Source organism: Myotis daubentonii, chromosome 11 (assembly GCF_963259705.1).
Source record: "Myotis daubentonii chromosome 11, mMyoDau2.1, whole genome shotgun sequence".
Lineage (NCBI taxonomy): Eukaryota > Metazoa > Chordata > Mammalia > Chiroptera > Vespertilionidae > Myotis > Myotis daubentonii.
Genome location: NC_081850.1, coordinates 19,901,798 through 19,921,947, shown reverse-complemented (window position 1 = coordinate 19,921,947; position 20,150 = coordinate 19,901,798). Strand labels below are relative to the sequence as shown.

At 42.3% G+C, this 20,150-nt stretch overlaps 1 protein-coding gene across 1 annotated transcript in view; it reads left to right on the top strand.

Moving 5' to 3' along the window:
- Positions 1-20,150, top strand: part of FOCAD (focadhesin) — a 286,965-nt gene that overhangs the window by 217,935 nt on the left and 48,880 nt on the right. Inside the window, exons 24-28 of the mRNA XM_059656547.1 lie at positions 1,947-1,991; positions 7,293-7,401; positions 10,065-10,181; positions 12,744-12,982; positions 16,531-16,620. Of these exons, the coding sequence (XP_059512530.1) occupies positions 1,947-1,991; positions 7,293-7,401; positions 10,065-10,181; positions 12,744-12,982; positions 16,531-16,620 (600 nt within the window). The remainder of the gene's footprint in view (positions 1-1,946; positions 1,992-7,292; positions 7,402-10,064; positions 10,182-12,743; positions 12,983-16,530; positions 16,621-20,150) is intronic.

Sequence of the window (20,150 nt, the reverse complement as noted above, 5' to 3'; positions counted from 1 at the left end):
GAGTACAGACTTGGGAATTATCAGTATATCATTCACCTCGCGAGTAACTGAGGACAGAAAGTCAGAGGACTGAGCCCAGAGCACTTCCACATTTAGAACTGGAGAAGGTGGAGGAGGAACTAATAAAGCAAACGGAAAATTAGTGACCAGTGATGTAGGAAGAAAACCAAGAGCTCATAGGCTCTTAAAAGCCAAGGGCAGAAAGTGTTTCTCGAAAGGAGCGACCAATTGGGTCAAGTGCTGCTGTGAGTTGGCCAAAGATGGAGACCGAGAGCTGGAAATCAATTTGGCCTCTTGAAAGTCATTGGTGGCCATGCCAGCGGCTGCCCTGGTGGAGTCGTGGGGACAAAGCCAGATTATAGAAGGGCCCAGAGAGAGTGGAAGGAGATGAACTTGAGTCAGGTACACACTATTTTATATGAGTTCTGATGAATGAGAAGCAGAAAAATGGGAGAGTGGTTGGAGGGCTTGTTCTTATTTTAAGATGATAGATATTTCAGTGTGTTCTCATGCTAAGGCAAGTAAAAGAAATAGGAAAGAAAAAAATTGGTGATGCGGCAGAGAGAAGAGATGGGTAAAAGGAGGGACCTGGTCCACTTGTGGAAGGTTTGGCCCTACATGGAAGCAAGTATAAGCAAGTCATCATTTGTAAATATTCCACATTGACCAATAAAAGAATACATTAACTGTACTATTAGCCATCTGGCCATTCTGAGATTGGACAATTTAGAGAATTTATTGTCAAATGATTTTATAAAATACAAGTTAAAGATCTATAGGAGCAGTTTGCAACTAACTGAAAAACTTGGCTCTTAAAAATTACATTCTCAGAGAGTGTTGAATAGCTAAGATTTTATTAGATTTCAAATGAAAATATTTATGAATGCAAATATAACTTATATTTGCAAAAGTCATAATATTTATAAAAACTTTGAATTGCTGAAACTCAATGAAAATGTCTGTATCCTGTTCAGAATGTGAATTTGGCAGTCAGTGGTTTGTGTTTCACTTTATCTCAAGGCTCTTCTACTGACATTTTTTTAAATCCTCTGACTATTTGAATTGAGCGCACCTTCCTTCATATGCACAAGTGTAATTATTTTGTTTTAGCTTCAGAGTGATTTTATAACCTATGCTTTTAGTATTGCATATACATGCAAGTGACTATTATTTACAATTTGGAACTAGTAAAATTGCTGTTTTGGTGAACTCCTGTGCAAAAGAGGCAAATGCCTTAGTCAGTCTGGGCTGCTATAACAAAAATACCAGAGCCGGGATGGCTTAACCAACAGAAATGTGTGTCTCGCCATTCTGGAGGCTGGAAGTCCAAGTAAAGGTGCTGGGGGGTCTGGCGCTGGCGAGGGCCTCCTTCCTGGTTCGCATATGGCCACCTTTGTGTGTTCACATGGGAAGAGGGGAAAGAGATGCGGAAGAAGGGCAGAGAGTGGGGAGATGGGGGGAGGGGGAGAGAGAGAGAGAGAGAGAGAGAGAGAGAGAGAGAGAGAGAGAGACTGTTTTTGTAAGGACACTCACTAATGCTATCTCTGAGGACTCCACCCTCAGCACCTCCCAGAGGCCTCACCTCCAAATACCACACATCAGGAGCTCGGGTTTCAACATATGAAGCTGGGGTGAGGGGGACAGGCATTCAGACCATAGCAGAGAATAATATGAAGGACACACCTACTCACCAACCAGTTTGAGAGAGGACACCATCACAGCCCTATCCCTCCTTAGCTACTGGCCTAAGGGGAAGGAAGATGAAACTCCCTTTGAAGTAAAGCCCTTACTACCGTTCTGTCACCTTACACTGAACTTCCTCAAGTACCGTTTTTAGCTCTGGAATCATTTCTAGAGGTTCTTAATAATTGACGAAGAAGCAAAAAGATTGAGTTCTTGCTCTAACGTAAACTCTGACACGGATTGTCTTTGCATCGTCATTGCAGGGTCCGAGACATGTTGACGGATGAGATCACCAAGTCAGCTGCAAAGTAAGATCCCCTTATTCTCTTTGCCACAAATCTTCTATAAACATGTGTGTGGTGTGTTTTTGTTTTTTCCTGCAAGGTACATACAATTTCTCCTTTTAGGGTATTCATAGCTTTAAGAATTTTAAAGGAGTTTTCAATTATATTTTTAAAAATCAGTCATCCTTTCTCATGTTAATTCTTACTGTGTGTCTCTGTGAAAATACAGAGGAATCAGTACAAACACATACTTTTAAAAGAGGCTACTGAGGAAGTATGGAAGGGCCCCGGGCTGACTTTGGTTCTTAAAATTCTAATTTAGTTAGGGTGAAGGAGATGGGTGGGAAATCCTTGCTAATGTGAATTAATAGATAGATTATTCAATCTCAGCCGTGAGCCAGCAAATAAATCAAAATAGTACTTCCTTTTATTCCCTTTGTGTTATTGGGTGCAGGGTATCTACACACTGAATTTTTAAATACTAGAAACTAATGCAAAAATCCAGTTTAAAAAAAAAAAAAAAAGATGGTTTCACTCATATCCTTGGTTTGTTTTAACAAAAATAAATCGAGTATTACTATCTTGAGGCTTTTTATCTTAAGCCAACCCTCATGAACTTGCTTAAGCAATCTCCTCAGTTTCCTTTGTTAACAAGCTAATTGTTTCTGGCAGTAAGTTACACTCAGTTACTAGCTTCTCCCTTCCACCGTCACCCTCGGCTGCTGACATTCCCTGACATCCTTTCTTCTTATTCACCAAACAACACAGAGAGACCTTTGACCTAGAGGATTTCATGTGCATTGAAAGTCCATTATCCAGAAATATTTCATTGCAGAATAGTTTATCCCTATCATGTCCCAATGTAGCTAAATAGATTCTGCCTTAACAAAACCAACACACACATGATGTGCCTTAGAGTTAGCCTTCCACCAGTCATTTCTGAGACAGGACTAACTGTGAAGGCCGATCCTGGCACATGAACTCCTCAGCCTCGTGTCTCCTGAGCGAAGGCCAGCAGCAGTGGTGACCCCGCTCTGCGCTCAGTTTGGTGGGAGTCGGGGGACTCTCTGTGGTCAAAACTGTGGACAAAATGAAAACTAAAGTGAGATGTCGAAACCGGTTTGGCTCAGTGGATAGAGCGTCGGCCTGCGGACTCAGGGGTCCCGGGTTCGATTCCGGTCGAGGGCATGTACGTGGGTTGCGAGCACATCCCCAGTGGGGGAGTGTGCAGGAGGCAGCTGGTCGATGTTTCTCTCTCATCGATATTTCTAACTCTCTATCTCTCTCCCTTCCTCTCTGTAAAAAATCAATAAAATATAAAAAAAAAAAAAAAAAAGAAAACTAAAGTGAGAGAGGCTTCTGCAGGCAGTCATTTGTGTCTGCTCACCTGCTTTGGTGAATTGCAGACCCCGTGGGAGAGCACCAGCTGCAGATTGGAAGGGCGGGGTGCCGGGAGGGGGCTGCCTTTGGCCTGAGCTCTGGTAGTTTGTTCTGTTCTATTGGTCTGCTTATATCTTTATATCCTATTAAAAAATGGTGCTCTGGCATTAGCAGCAAACAGTGCTGAAGGAACTAGCATCTTTCTATTAAAACAAACTACAATTTTGCCTCTCCAGTAGCGTTTACATTTTTCATTCTAAAATTCTTCAACAAGACTGTAATCTTCAGCTTTCCAGAGCATTGTTTCATGACTAATACTTAAGAAGAGTGTGTTGCCATTCTCAGAGGTGCAGGGTAAAAGGAATTCATGTTTTCATGGTGTTGCCTTTTCATCAAAAATTTCAAAGCATTTTATAGGCCTTATCTTATTAAAGCAATCCATGACGGCAAGTGAACAGGAGACAGTTAAGGTCTAGGGGCAAAGGGATTAATGATGAGCCGAGGGAGCACCCTGCCTCCCTCCCTTTGCTTTCCCCACTGGCTTCCTCCAACCGTGTGAGGACCCCACCACCCCCTGCCAGCTAAGCCTTCTGCTCCTTGGACCACGGCTGCCACAGGCCAGCGTAAGACTTATTTTGATCTGAGCCATAAGTTAAAAGCAGGAAGTAAAACATCACCGGATTAGGCTGATATACTCATTTGAGAGCATTTATTTCTAAAGCATCAGGGTTAGGGCTGAAAGAGAATCATAACACAGATACAACCTGATGATTGATGTGTGTTTGTTTTGGCTGTTATTAATTAACTAGATTTGAACCTGAAGATAAAAAATCCCCAAGGGACTGGGTCACTTTATTGATATGTAACGTAATACTGTGTCCCTGAGAAAGCATCATCGCAGCTCATCCTTCCCTGCACGTTTTAATTAGGTTAATGGCATCAGTTTGTTGCAAAGGACAATTTAATTAAAATGTCAGTGGTGCTGCCTAGATAAATACTGTACTGATGCTGACATGTCATTATGCAAATTACTGCTGCTTGACTGTAGGGGACAGTTATTTGATCAACAAGGTGATGAGTTTTTGCTGAACCAGTTGTAGATTTTCACCTGGCCAGCTCCTCCGTGAATTTGCTTCACTAAATATGCATCGAGTGTCTTCTCTCCATCGCTCACTGCGCTAGGCATGAAGGGAATACATAGGTGTTCAAGAGAGAGTCATGATACCTGTGTGAAATGTAGAGCTTGGCCTAAGCAGTACTGTGCAACTGTGGGCTAGTTGTTTTTTTTTTAATTCAAAGATTAATGTCCAAATTTGCATTTAATCTGTAACTGAAGGTCTAATTAGCGGTGGCTTTAAATATTTTTTTTTCCATTTTACAAGAAACAATACGTGCTCAGGAATGTCAAGAGCAGTGAAACTTTTGAAATAAAATCATGTTGGAGCACGGTTTTAAAACCGAGGCTAAATTCTCTTTCAGAATTTCAGTTTTGTTTTGTTTTTGCCCTGGCCAGTGTGGTCAGTTAGTTGAACATCATCCCATGCACCACAAGGTTCAGGATTGATTCCCATTCAGGACACATGCCCAGGTTTCAGACTCCATCCCCAGTAAGGGGTGTGCAGGAGGCAGCTGATCCATGTTTCTCACATCGATGTTTCTCTCTCCCTCTCCTTTCCTCTCTCTGTAAAAAATCAATTAAAAAAAAAAAAGGAAAAAAGATACTTTTTATGTTATCTTGTTTGCTATTCTTGTTTTAAAAGATGTGGTGCCTGATTTCTGGTGACCACCAAAGTTTTTCTACAGGGTGAAAAAACCTGGCGAACTAGTTCTCAGACCACTGAGAATTTCAAAACGACTTTTTACCTAACTTTAGTAATTTATGACTATTTTGTAATAAGATGGGCTTCAGGATAATCTCAGCTAAAAGAAAGAGCCAGTAAAGTAAGAGATTTAATTTGGATTTTGTTAAATGATTTCATGGCTAGGGCACCTAGGAATGCCCAGATCTTGCCTTGCTTCTTGTGATATTATCAGCTGTATGAGTTCCCAATAATCCTGACTGCAGAACTCTAGCAAAACCTCGCGCAAAGCTATCTGTCTGGATCACAAGTCTTTCTTCCTATTTTCTCCTCCACACCAACCCCCAGTGTAAATGTTGGTGTCTTATCAACTTAAGGCAGGTCTCATAGAGGAATGAATCAAGGAGAACAAATTGGTGAACAAAATGACCAAGTGTGCAGAGCAAGTCTTCACTGAGCTTACCCACCCCGAGGTGGGAGGGAGGGGGAGAAGGGGGGGATGGATAAATAGATACATGGAGTAACCTGACTATGGCACATCTGAGCCCCATTCTTACCAAATGGAAACAAAAACGCAAGAACACGTGTATACTAACTTTTTAATACTCACTAGCTCACATGTTCAGTCACGTCTCTTATCTTCTTTATCCCACATATCCATCAATTCCAACACTGGGTAAGCAGGGAAGGGTTCTGGGATGTGTACGCTGATTCAGGTTCAGGTGTGAAGCCCGGGTTTGGGGACACATTCCCACATGTATTTGTGGGAACCCACAGTCGTAGGGCTGGCTGAGAACCGGACTCTGGCGGCTGGGTGCTCTTCTGCCTGCGCTCTGTCATGAGAGCTGGCAGCCAAAGGCATCGCCTCCATGTCCCACCTGCAGTCACTCTACAGGGTCACCTGGGAATGATGGAGTAATACGAACTGTGTACTTTCAGGTGGTGGGAGTATTAACAAGGCTCAGTTTCTTGATATTAAATTCAGAAGTCAAATTTAAGATTTTGCTAATATTAGAAAACTATCATTTGGATGAAAGGAAGGGCAACTCTCAATCCTCATAGTCTAAAAACGGGTCTTTTTTGCATCTTATCTAGAGCCTCAGTTATGTAGCAATCTGGCTTTAAGGTCACTGGCTTCGATGGATTCCGAGAAAGAAGGCGATAATAATGACTGAGGGAAGCTGCCGGTGGGCCGGCTGCTGGGAAGGTGTGCTGTCTGGCTCCACACACCGGTGCTCAGGAGCCAGACGCCACCTCGCTCTGCCGGGCTCATTCACACAACTGCCCTGGTCTGTTTTCAGAACATTTCGATGCATTTATATTGGCCAATTGTGACAGAAGAAGATCGCTTAGGAAATATAACGTCAAATGATGAAATAAACATTTTAGGAAGAAGTTAGGTATGATGAGCTTGGTGTTTTTTTTTTTAATTATTGTTAATCCTCATTCAAGAATATTTTTCCATTGAATTTTAGAGAGAGTGGAAGGGAAAGGAAGAGACAGAGAAAGAAACATCGATGAGAGAGAGGCACTTCCACTGGTTGCCTCCCACACGCACCCCTGCTAGGGCCTGCAACCAAGGTACATGCCCTTGACCAGAATTAAACCCAGGCCCCTTCATTCTAAGGCCAATGCTCTATCCACTGAGCCAAACCGGCTAGGGCGAGCTTGGATTTTTAAGTTACAAAAAACTATAATGACCGCACAGCTATAAGAAGAGCTGCAGCCGAAACCGGTTTGGCTCAGTGGATAGAGCCTGCGGACTGAAAGGTCCCAGGTTCGATTCCGGTCAAGGGCATGTACCTGGGTTGCTGCGGGCACATCCCCAGTAGGAGATGTGCAGGAGGCAGCTGATTGATGTTTCTCTCTCATCGATGTTTCTAACTCTCTATCTCTCTCCCTTCCTCTCTGTAAAAAATCAATAAAATATATTTTAAAAAAAAAAAAAAAAAAGAAGAGCTGCAAATCAGCACTGGTGTTAGGAGCAGGGAGGCCGCTGGCATCGGGAACAAGCAGACCTGCTTACGAGGCTCCGTGAGGGAGTGGAGTGCGTTTTGCCCTCATCTGCCCTCCCTATAATAGCACCTTCTCTTCTCCCGGCTAATGCCCCCAAATCCTCTCTTGGAATGTTTTTCTTCTTAAACAGGGAGAGCCCAGTGGTGAAAGGCAATGCGCTGTTAGCCTTAAGCAGCCTTGCTGTCGTCGTATCCAAACATGAAGCCAGCCTCTCCTCGGACAGCGAGGGCGCCCAGGAGGTGAGTCGGGGTGATCTGAACCGTGGGCTCCGCTGTGTAACCGCTGAAAAGGGAGATGTCTCTGGAAGCCGGCTCTGAGTTCACGAGGTTAGAGTCTGTCTGGGCCACCAAGTCCTTCCAGCTGACGGGCCTTTACCCTGGGAGCTCTGGTGCCCCTAAGGCGCTTTTCTTCGCAGCTTTCTGTTTTGCTTCCTCCCTCCCAGTTAAGTGGTCATTTCAATGTGAAGGGAGCAATTTCATGCAACAGGGCTTGTCTCTTTGTGATGACATCAGTGGTAGCCAGTCTTAGGAGGTTAACTAGGCTTACTGAAAGTGAACAATGCTGTCAAAAAATGATAAATAAGCAGTGTTTACTGACTGAAAAAAAATTATACTTTTGCATTTTAATTGTAGATGTCAATGGCAAAGTGCCTATTCATTTTTGCAAGGCGTTTATTTCTTAATTAAACATGTGGCGAGCTGGTCAGTGTTCATTTCCAATGTACTTTTTCAGATAATTCATATCTGTCAAAATAAAAAGGCACGGGTGTCTTCTTCCCACAAGCCCTATTATCTAGGAGCCATCTGGAGACAACCTAGCCAAGGGGTTAAAAACGGCCTTTGGCGTAGGAGAGCCCGTCATTTAAATCCTAATACTTGTGCTCGCTGGCGCTGTGGTGTGCCGTTGCTGACGTCCCTTTTCGGGGCCTATTTCACCATCTATAAGATGGGGATAACGATACCAATCAGGTAGGATTATTGAAGGATTACATGAATTAATATACAAAAACCACAATGCCTGGTAGATACTAACCTCTCAGTAAGAGTCCTCATTCACATTAGCATAGACTGCATCACTTCTTGCTGCAAAACCACAGTTTATTCAGTGTTATTCAGCCTGTGTCTGTCCCCCCCAGAATGCCTTATGGGCCATCTATACTGTTTTTCAATAAGTGCTCAGAGAGGCTTGTAGCACACAACTTTCCTGAGGTGACACAGCAATTGGCATTACCAGGATTTGAACCCAGGCAGTCTGGCTCCTGAGCCTGTTATTAACTGCTAAGCCAGCCTGTACAGTTGTACTGTTTTGTTTTGTTTTCATGGTGGGGTTATTTGGTTGCAAGCAAAGAAAATGGCTCTCATTTAAAAGAGGAACTAGATAAGGAATCTGGAAGCCAATGGGATTGAAGGCAGAGCTGAAAAATCAGGTTTTGGGAAGAACAGTAACCAAGGCAACCTGGGGAGTCCAGGCACAGGTACTGATGAGCCATCACAGGAGAACCCCCACTGGGATGGATAATCTAGTCATTTGCTGCCTTTGCATCACTCACTGAAGATTTAGAGTCCCCTGGGTCCCCAGCCTTCACTTGGGTAGGGTAGGACAGGTAGCTAGATTGAGCATTTAATCAAGCTTCAAATCATGGAGGAGGGAATTTCCCAAAGGGTGCTATTACCAGTAAACAAGACAGTAGGTGCCATGTGGCAAAAGCTACCAATGTGTATTACAGGTGAGAGAGGGAAACAGGTCAAGGGGTGATTGTATGAAGGATAAAATGCAAGCGTAATTACTTACTACATGAAAATTTAACTTTAAACCCAGAGTCTTATTTTAATGATGAGTAAGTTGAATTTTTAAAGAGAGGAAATGTTTCATATCCTTTAAAAAGAGCCGTGCAGTTGTACTCGTGATTTACCCCAGCAGTAGGGGGGGTGGGGGGGATGTAGCTCAGAGTTTGAATGCCAGGCCCTCTTATTCTTCTTTATCCACCCCCCCCCCCACCTTTGGTTCTGCACTGTAACACATAACGCACAAAACATCGAGAGGCCACACAACCCAGAGGTGGGCTTTGCTTTTGTTCTTGATGACCTTGACTTTGGCTATTACTCAGTACACACTCAAGACCTCATTATTTGATTGAAGTTGAAGTTTTCAAACTTCATCTAAGTCTGCATAGCACCAATAGCTAAAGAGCTTAAGATTGTAGTCTCATTTGATTCAAGGAATTAATTCCAAGGAGATATTTAACACTGCATTGACCTTTATACTTTACATGACCTGAATATACCATGGGAGTTAACGAATGCTTTTGACATCCAGGGTCATGAATGATTTTTAAAGCCAAGTTCTCTTCTTAATGAGTTGGGTTTTGTTGTTGTTTTGTTTTGGTTTTTTTTTACAATTCTCTTTCCTTTTCCAAACTGAAAATCAATTATGTTTTTATGACCGATTAGCTAGGAAAATGATGTTTCTTGAATGATAAATATATGCTGGTAGCAGAAATGCTAGTGACAGCGATCAGAATCATGTAAGCTGCTTTATTGCTTCCTCTATGAGATGACAAGCCATAGAATTGAGAAATTTTGAGTTGCTTTCTCTGCACATCTCTCCCGTGAGCCTCCACATTATCCTCACTGAACCTGGGAGGGCTCTGGGGCGCTCTCGGATACGCTCTGTTTTGCAGCCCCCATCCTCTCAGTTCTGTTAAGTCCTGTGTAAAAGATCAGTACTCCTGGTGGGACACAGGTGAGCATGTGTGCTTGTCAAATACCTGCTCACCTCCTTCAGTCCTGGCAGGTGAAGTTGACTTTTTGATAACAGCATGCCATTCTTTAATACAGAAGGGCTATACCCTGAACCTAGAAATAATGTTAAGTTATCGTTCCATGTGTTTCTTCATTTGCAGGTTCAACCGAATTTCCTTTCCATGAAAGACTGGGTTTCCATGGTGTTTGACACTCTCCTGGTCATTGTGGATAGCCACTACCAACCCAGAGGACAACTTTTCTGCTCGTTCTATTACGTAAGTCTGAGAAATGAAAAGTGATAGCAAACTCAAGGGATGACTCTTCTCATCTCAGTTATTCGCATGAAATCCATGATGTCATGTAATGATTCTTAGATGTACATTAGAATCACGATGGGAATCGTAAATATATATATATATATATATATATATATATATATATACACACACACACACACATACACATATACATATATACATATATATGTGTGTGTATGTATATATATATGTATAAAGTATATAATATATAGTATATAGTATATAATATATATAATTTAAACAAGAAACACTGATGTGTAGGCCTTACCTCTGACCTTTGCTCAGGGATAGGCCCTGGGTATCCGCACTTTGAAGCATTCTGGGCTATTCTAACGTGTAGTCAGAGGCAAGAGCTCCAGTTACAGTAAAATAAACCCTGGCTGCAGATGGAGCCCCTGAGTTTCTTGTCACAGTTTTTTGTTTCCTTTTCAGGGTATGTGAGCTTGGGCAGTTCACTTTCTCTCTCAGGACCCTTGTTTCCCTGTCTATAAAATGAGGTGATTGAGCAATATTATCAGTAGTGATTGGAGCCCTAGCTTCGTCCCTTATTAATTCTGTTACCGTTGACCTGACACTTAACCCATCATCTTATTTTTCTTATCTGTAAAATGAAGTAAAAACTAATGCTTTGCCAACTTTACAAAAAAAAAAAAAGTGAGGATGAAATTATATAATTTATGGGAAAATATTTTGAAAATTTTGAAATACTTTATAAATACAAAGTCATATTGTTGATCCTAAGCACCTTCTCTTTCTTCACGCTTATCTCCCAAGATCTGAGGCAAAAGGAAACACACTGTTTTTGTTTGGGTTCCTTTTCCCCTTTATTGGCGGTAGTGAGCGCGTTGTTTCTGTATCTGCGTGGTATTGTTTTGGTTCTGCCTTATCGCTATCCAGCGTTTAGGGAATTACAGTGATCATGGGGCAATCAGCTGAGCGGCAGAGGATTAGAGTTGATTTGAATAAAAATATAGCACGCGCCCTGATCAGTTGCTAAGATCACAAATGTAGCCTGAAACTCCGCTGCCTGAGGTCTCCCCTCTGTGCCTCTGCCCTGCCCTGGGGAGGACCGGTATGTATTCATCTGGGGCTCGGGGCCTAGAAGTAAAATTTTAACTATACTTGAGGACAAGGCAGGGATAATGCAGGATGACATCGGAAGGTAGATTTTGCTCACAGCAGTACTTTCTTTACGATGATTTGTTTTCTGTCGGATGTGTTCTTGTTTCTTAATGATGGATGAATATTTTCTTAGCTTGTGCTGAGGTCTTTGCACTAGCTCCACGGTCCAGGTGTTCAGGAGGACACATAGCATGTAGATTTCTAATACTGCTGAGTAGTTCTCACAAACAATAGCAATAGTCTCCTTACTCGCTAGGTCAGGGTTGCCTCTGACCTTTGTGATTTTTGCATTGTTATACTTTTTCAAAGCCCTGTTTCAAAAGTCACTTTTTTTTTTTTTATTTCCAGTGACCTAGGGGCTGGGTCATTTTGAGTAGTATTATCCTTACAATAGTGCTATATCAACTAAAAGAACATCTTAGCACATGCTTTATTTTTATCCTTAAAGTACGAAAGCTTAGAGAGCGAATGAGTAAAGAATGAAAAACATTTTTTCATGTGCTTGGATGACAAGAGACAACACGGCCTTTAGGATGTGTGTGGAAATTTGAAGTGGGTAATAGGGAGGAGTGGTCAGCAGACTTCCCACTCGAGACATGTTGACAAGTGTGCGTGATGTCTGGTAGAGCCCTCCAGCGTGAGGTCCTGAGAGAAGCTGTTCCTATTCAGCTGCCCCGTCATGGTGTTGGGGCTGTTACTCATTTCTTTCCCCGTGATTGCATATACGGAGGCACATATAGAGCTCTCCATTTCATTTTCAATAGCTGGTTATTGCTTTGTAACCAGAGGCTTTTCGGATTTCAACTTCCTTTTTAATTAAAAGGAATTAGCCCCCTGCAGGAAATAATCCATCTGCTGGGAAGGGTTCCCACCAAAGATTTTGGGAGATCTGCCAATAGATCCCTGAGCTAAATTTACACTTGTCCCTCCATGCTAAACTTGAACTGGCCCCTCCCCCACCCCTTGCTGTCTCCCCGGGAAGACGCTGGCTTTCTGGACATTTATAACGGGGCTGGGTGGTTCCCCCAAGCTTGGTTGGATAGCTTCACTTTGGGCCTTTCACTATATGCACATGTGGGCTTTCAAACTGAAATTGTCGCAGGCTTTCTAGTGAGGGAATTCACACCCTTTAAAAGGAGGCACTTAGAATTTGTTTTTTTCACATTTAAAAGGATGTTATTAGTTGGCAGACTGTTTAGCAGCCAGTTGTTTGAGTGGGAGTGAAAATGTGACCTGTACACAAACACAGCACCCGATGTTTTGAATTACTCGTTCGCTTGGCAGGAGTGGGTCCGAGAGAAGCCCGTATTGTTGCAGAGGGCTTTTGTGGTCGGTGTGTTTCCTTCATGTTTTAAACAAAAGGCCAACCCCCTGTTTTCTTTCTTTGGCATGTCCTAGAAATCCTATTCCGGGGAAAACACAGCCAGTGCCATCGCCCGCTCCGCGGCCGCCTCGGCTTTGTCCCTGCTCGTGCCAGTTTTCATTATCTCTTGCAAAGAGAAGGTGGAGGAAATCCTGACCATGCTGACTGCCAGGTTACCTGGGAAACCAAGCGCCGATGAGTCTCAAGCCGTGCAAATCCACATGGGCCTCGCTTTGGGGATGTTTCTCTCGCGCTTGTGTGAGGAGAAACTCAGGTACAGTGGGTTAACACAGCCCTGCGTTTCCTCTTTGTGGTGCCGGTGGAGGATTGCACACACACACGCACGCGCGCGCACACACACACACACACACACACACACACACTGGTGTTTGATCTGAGCAGTACGTGCTTGCTGAACTTTCTGAGACGGGCACCTCGATCATGAGTTCTGCTTTATGAGTGAATTTGTCTTTCTAAATTCCATCACATAGATACTAACGTGTTTTAAGGGTTGCTCTTATTAAAGTAATTGGTTACTGGAACGTCATTTCATGCTTAGATGAAAGCCCTGAATACACCTGTGTAATAGAGGTGAGGAACAGTCTAATCTATGGTGCTATAAAGAAAAGCTGCCTTTTTCCTGGTTTGTAGCTGAAAATGATTGCTGATCGTGTATTGATATCACTATCACACAGAGGGAGAGGATTGGGGTGTCCCTTGTGCCTGAGGGTGGGGGAATCCTTGAATCGCCTGAGAACTGCATGTACCCAGTGTTAACTGTAGCTTTTATCCTGTGCCCTGGCTACAGTTGTATAATCCTTAAAGAGTCTTAATCTGTGCATATTATACTGTGTAGTTTATTCCGTTTGATTGCTCGGTTTTTGGCCTGCTAGCTTTACCCGTGAATGGAGCTAATAGACGATCCAAGACCCGGGTGGAAAATTCCACCAAATGGGAAAATCTTCCTGTATGTGAATCTAGTTTTGTTGCCCATTTTATTTTACATTTTATAGCCAATCTTGGAATTTTATATGTGTGTCTATATGGATTTATTGTAGTGAGGTACAGCGTGGATATTTAGATGTCACTGACTTGGAATGTAGCCCCGTTGTCCAGCAGTGGAGGAGAGGGAGAGGCACCCTGTGTGGTGTCGGCTATTGTTAAACTTTCCTGTCTGTCCAAAGGCAAGAAATGGTGCTGATGTGGAGACATTAGATGACATGATGCTATATTTAGATTCCAGTTTTAAACCAGTGGTTACGTTTCCATTTGTAATTTACAGAGTTTTGTGCAAATGCCAATAAAGGAAACCTTTATGACAGTTGCCATTGATCTGGGGAAATACCATACTTCAGATAATCATGTTCAGCTCTTGGAAACATCTGTCAGACCGTTGGGAAGAGTTGGCTTAGTCCCTGCGATCATAAACGAAACGTTTCCAGAATACTCATTTTGTCCTCTTCACCCGTGTTCGTCTATGTAGGCCTGGCTCTGGACATGAACAAAAAGCAGCCCTGTGCGTGTGTTTGACTGTTAACATGCTGTGTGTGTGTGTGACAGAACACAAAGTATTTTAAAGAGTTAAAACTTGAAAGTGAGTTCTCCCTCCTGTGCTACTGTGCGACCAATGGCAGCTCTTTCACCATCTGCGTTCCTGCTCTTTCTTCAGTATCTTTCCAAGCAACACGCTTTACAGCTAAAAATGAGCCATGGCAGCTTCATTCCAGGCGACTCATTTCATCCTCTCCTGGCCCCGGCTCCCTTTCTCATTAGATTTCGATGAGCCGCTGCTGGTTTTAGGGCTTGACGAGCTTGCGTTCGTGGTTCATTTACTCACACTGCCTGGAGAAACCCACGGTGATTCAGCTAAAGCATCACTCTGGTGCCCAGGCTGCCTCCCGCCCTGTCTGCTCTTACCTGACTTGGCACCTGCAGGAACCCCTGGGGCAGGACCTCAGGAGGCTCTTCCCATGGCCCAGTGCCCTCCGAGTAGCTGCAGATCTTAATGTGGCTTTAATGATCCTGTTTGATAGCATCCTCCTGTTAGCTGGTGTCTTAGTACAGCAGCCAGCTCATGGCTCCCACCTTCCTTATTTCTTGGAGCAGAGGAATCTGAAATATATGCCTTCGGTACTGAAACATATTTTGCTAGATAGTGACATTGTCATCAGATAATGATATTTTTGGAGAAAGTTTCCATTTTTCTGTAATGAAGGCAAATGTTTTGAGGGCTATTGACTGACCAGTCAAGGACATCAAAGAAGTCACCCAAACAGCCGCTCAGGACAAGGCGCTGGTCCCGAGAATGGAAAATCACCTTGTGAAAGAGAATGGTGGCAGTCAATCATTGTTTTGGTCAAGCTTATGGACAAGTCACCTGAATTTACACTCTGGCCTAGAATTCATTCAGGAAAGCATATTATTTCAAAGCTCGCTTCCATCATGACTCCCAGAGGATATAGCACTTCAGCATTTGTTTAGCATATTGAAGTATATTTTACTCCAGAGAACAACTATAATAGAACTTACTTAGTTAAAGCCATTAAAAGTGTGTGTGTGTGTGTGTGTGTGTGTGTGTGTGTGTGTGTGTGTGTTTTCATTGCAAAATCTAATCCTTCACCTCAAGCAAAACCGCTGGCTGCCGTCCTGGTTTGAGGACGTGGGAAGGGCTCTCTGCGCCGGGTTTCCAGCTGCATTCCCCTGGCAGGCGGAGGCAGCAGCACCAGACCTGACATGTGGGACCCTGATAATCAAGTGTCAGTGATAAAGCCCACGGCTCTGCCTGAAAACACTACCTTTTATGTTTATTTTACTATACAAGCCAATGACAAAATCGCATCAATTACCGCAGACAGGAAAACAGAGAGCTGGTGTTCCCCGCCCCCCCGCCCCCACCACCACCACCTTTTAAAAAAGTGTAACTAAAGGAGTAGAACTTAAAACCTCCACAATGGAGGCATGAAATCAAAAGTAAGTCTTTGCATGAAAGAGATTGGGAACCATTATTGATAATAGGAGCTTAATGGGTTTTTTTAAAAATATTCTGACAACAACCCCTTTAGCACTTAGAAATATCTTTTTTTTGGGGGGGGGGAAATTCTGACTTTGGTTTTTATTTTTTAGTGATTTAAATTTGAATGAACAAAATTTGTGACAACATGATGACCTAGGGAATATTATACTCTAAGTGAAATAAAGACAAATGCCATATGATTTCACGTCTATGTGGAATCTAAAGAAAATGAACAAACAAATAAAGCAGAAAAGGACTCATGGAAGCAGAGAACAAACTGATGGTTACTAGAGGGAGTGTGGGGTGGGGGGGTGGATGAAAATGGTGAAGGGACAAAATTCCAGCTATATATAAATGTATTTATTTAGACAGGACAGAGAGTACAGTCAATAATATGGTAATAAATGTGTATGGTGATAGGTGGTTACTAGACTTATTGTAGGGATCACATATTAAGGTATATAAATATAGAATCACTATGGTGTTCATCTGAAACTAATATAATATTCTATGGCATCTATACTTCAATTATAAAAAAAGTTTTAATGAGCTGAGAAAATGCGAAAGTAACAGTGTTTATTGGCTTGCAAATAATTGTCATGTTCAGAAACCCAATGACTGAATAAATTCTGACTCCGTTTCTCTGTCTACAAAATAAATGTATATGAATCATCAATAGTATTGATTGTTACGTTTATGTTTTTTAAAGTAAATGCATTTTCAGTAGAATATCGAGAGCAAAATATTGTAGAGTAAGTATGTTGGACAGTTGAGTGACTTCACTCCTTTTCCCCGTGGCCTTTCCCTAGTGACGTTTCCGGCCACCAGATGAACCTTCTGCTGATGAAGTCCTTGGATGCCCTGGAGAACTGCTGCTTTGACCCCCGCCTTGAACACAAGTATGTCGATCCCATGTCCTCTCTAGCAGGTGCTTAGAGATTGGTTTTTTCTCTGCCATAAACTTCGAATTCTATGGTGAGATATTTCCAGGACCCGATCTTGAATTCCTTTGCAAAAAATTCTTAGTAATCACCAAAGATCTGTACTCAAAGCGTACCTGTTCTGAAAGCAGTGTTTCGGCAATAGTTCGCCTCGGTACAAAGCAGCACGTGTCGTTGTGGCTGTCGTTCAGTTGCTAATACCTTAGCTCTGGCTTGTACATCTCCCATCAAGCATATATTCGGAGGCTTGTGTGCTTGATTTAATCTTTTTAAAGAAACTTTTTTAATTTGGACTAAAAGAATCTGAGACCCATGATTTAGATTCCCCTGTGAAATCCATGGCTGAGGAATAAAAATGGAAACAAATACAGGTTACACCAGGGTTCCCCACCTCCTCAATGTTTATAGATCCATTTTTGCCCCACAGACCGCATGATTTTTGTCCATGAAACTAATATTTTAAAATGTAATTCATTTTCTCATTGCCATTATGAAAGATAACAAAATGAAGAGGAATAATCAGAAAAGAATGTCTCGAAGACCAGCGTTAAACATACTCATTTAGTGAGACACTTGGTGTTTCCATTAGCCTCGTGACCTGGGAGGGTGGGGGGGAGGAATGTGGTTTCCTTAGGCTCACTGGAGTATTGACATGTTGAGGACTACATTGTACCTTTTTGTGCGGAAGCATGTCTAACTTAGAACCTCAGGTTTAGATCCTCTGGGGTTTTTTATTACTTGGAAACTCAGCAGATTATAAGCACTAACCCCCAACTTATGAATTCATTTACTCTTTGCTATTATGGGCATTTAAATCAGGGTTTGCATTTCTGGCCTTTAGGAACTTATGATCTGAAATTACATTTATGCCATCTAGCCTGTTTGTTCCAAGTAACAAAAGAGTAAATGGTAGAAGCAGCTTCACGTGTCAAGTATTCATCATGAGTAAACAAAATCAGATGTTCACGTAGTAGGTGGTCATGACAGGCCTTCTTTCAGACACAGGCTAAGGTTGGGTAAGAACCATTGATACCCACCCAGTTTAATGGATGGTATAGAGCCATGGAAAGTTGAGAGTTTTGAGGCTAAGCTGTGTATTAGTGGTGTTGCCTTTTATAATCAAGGAGTAAGCTGGGTTCGCTCTCTTTCTCTCTCTTTCTCTCTCTCTCTCTCTTTCTCCCCTCCCTCCTCCCTCCTTCCTTCTTCCTTCTTTCTACCTTCCCCCTAAAGGTGTTCATCATAGCTGGGGCGAAATTTTATGATTAAGATGCTCCAAACTTTCAGCCAGTTGAAACTACCAAGAATGACTTTCAAGTATTATATTCATTACTTTCCGGAAAGGTTGTTTGAAAGTAAGGAGCACCATGGGGAGAGCGGAACTATCCACAGTGTGGCTCTTTACACGAGTAAGAACTAAATATGTCTAAGCATATTTAACTTTAAAATGAACTTTTTATCTTAATAAGATTCTTATTTCTTTACTCTTACTTCTTTCTTGATTCTTACCTTCTGAACTATTTTTTTTTTTTAATTTGATTGAGCAACCGCATTTGGGAGAGGAAGGATGGGCCTAGATAGGGGCTGAACCTGCAGAGTCGGGTAGAACAGGGTCATCAGAAATTTCCTGTTCATTTAGGAAGATCTGGCTTGTCTTCAGGGCCCCAGTTAGAAACTCAGGCCCTTCAAGGAACCCTCTCTTTATCCTCTCAAAACTCCCGTTATTCCTCTCCTTAATGAAGTTTAGTATTTTGTCATGTCTAATGCTTTGTGGGTGGCAGTGCTTAGTATGTTGTTCCCTCTCGGGTTTGAGGTTTAATTGATACTTACTGAGTAGCCACAAATTGTTCGAGGCATTTTCACATCCCTTTCCCATGTAATTAAGTCTTGATTACACCCTAAATGTTGACACCAAAGGAGGAGTCAGCTTCATTTTGGTTTACTGATGAAGAAAGTGAGTCTCAAAGAGGAGCCTGGTTCAAGGTCACACAATGAGTGGCAGAGCTTGGAGAGAAACCCTAGGTTGTCTGACTTCAAAGTCATTTTCTTCTCTTAGATAGTACAACATGGAGAACATTTCAATCGAGAGAAATCTGGAATATTACTCACAACAAAAAAGAATGAAATCTTGCCATTTGCCACAACATGGATCGACCTAGAAGCATTATCCCAAGTGAAATACATCAGACAGAGAGAGAAATATGTGTATGATTTCACTTATATGTGGAATCTAAAAAACAAAACAAATGAATAAACAAAACAGAAACAGACCCATCGACATACAGAGCTAGCTGATGGTTGCCAAAGGGGAAGGGGAAGAGGATGGGGAAATAAAATAAATATTTTTTAAAATCAGAAAAAAAGAGAAAGTAGGTTGACCCTTAATGTTCAGTGTTTATTCTTTTTCTCTGACATGCGGGTCTTGCTTGCCATTTTTAAAAAAAATGTCTAGTCTCAGGCCTGAATGCCTGGCTCCTGGCATAAAGTATCCCTGTCAATGAGATTGCAGAAGTCTGGGCAGTCCTCCCTCCAGTGAAATGGTGGGAGCGTTACCAGGAGGTAGTTAATGGATCCGGGAGCGTGCTACCTCAAGTGAGAGAATTCACCCAGAGCAAATTCATCACGCTTCCTGGATTTAATGGACATGTCCCTGCTGGGAGAACCAAGCACCTGGGCTGGTCTGTGTTTGTGGTCCCATCGCTTACATTTTGCTGCCATCTAGTGGTAATCATGGTGCCATTGCAGTTCTCACAGGCCTGGTCATGCCATCCACCTAAGCGTTGGGTAATTACTATTGAGCTTTCACAAATACCATATTTGTATAGCACTTTGTAAAGGGCAAAGTGCTATACGAATGTTAACTGTTATTAGAACTAATTATTAGATGGCCTATTACTTACTCTGCAGGACAGCCTATGGCAAACTGAGGAATTGAAGATTCACCTCCGTAATTTTAGAAAACACAGCCTTATATCTCAGTTGATGTGGCAACACACATATGAGAATTGCATAGCTTTTAAGTCACAAAATTTCTTTTTGGTAGTGATATTTTAATATACTTGGATAAGACCTTCAAATAAGTAATGTCATAATAGGGCCTATAATTTTAAAACTCAAACTCTCTTTATCATTTGTTAGTATTCTTTTCTTATTTTAACCCTCACCCAAGGATGTGTTTTCATTGGTTTTTAGAGAGAGAGGAAGGGAGACAGATAAATATCGATGTGAGAGAGAAACATTGATCGGTTGCCACCCATACATGCATGACCAGGATTGAACCTGCAGCCTATGTATGTGCCCTGACCGGAAATCAAACCACAACCTTTTGGTGTCGGGGACAACTCTCCAACCAGCCAAGCACCTGGCCAGGGCTGTTAGTATTCTCATACAAGACTCATGCTGGCAATTCCAAAACCTCAGTTTTATACCTAATACTAGTATAGCTTGTTTTTATTTCATCTGTCTGATTTGGGGGTGTGTTGTTATTTGCT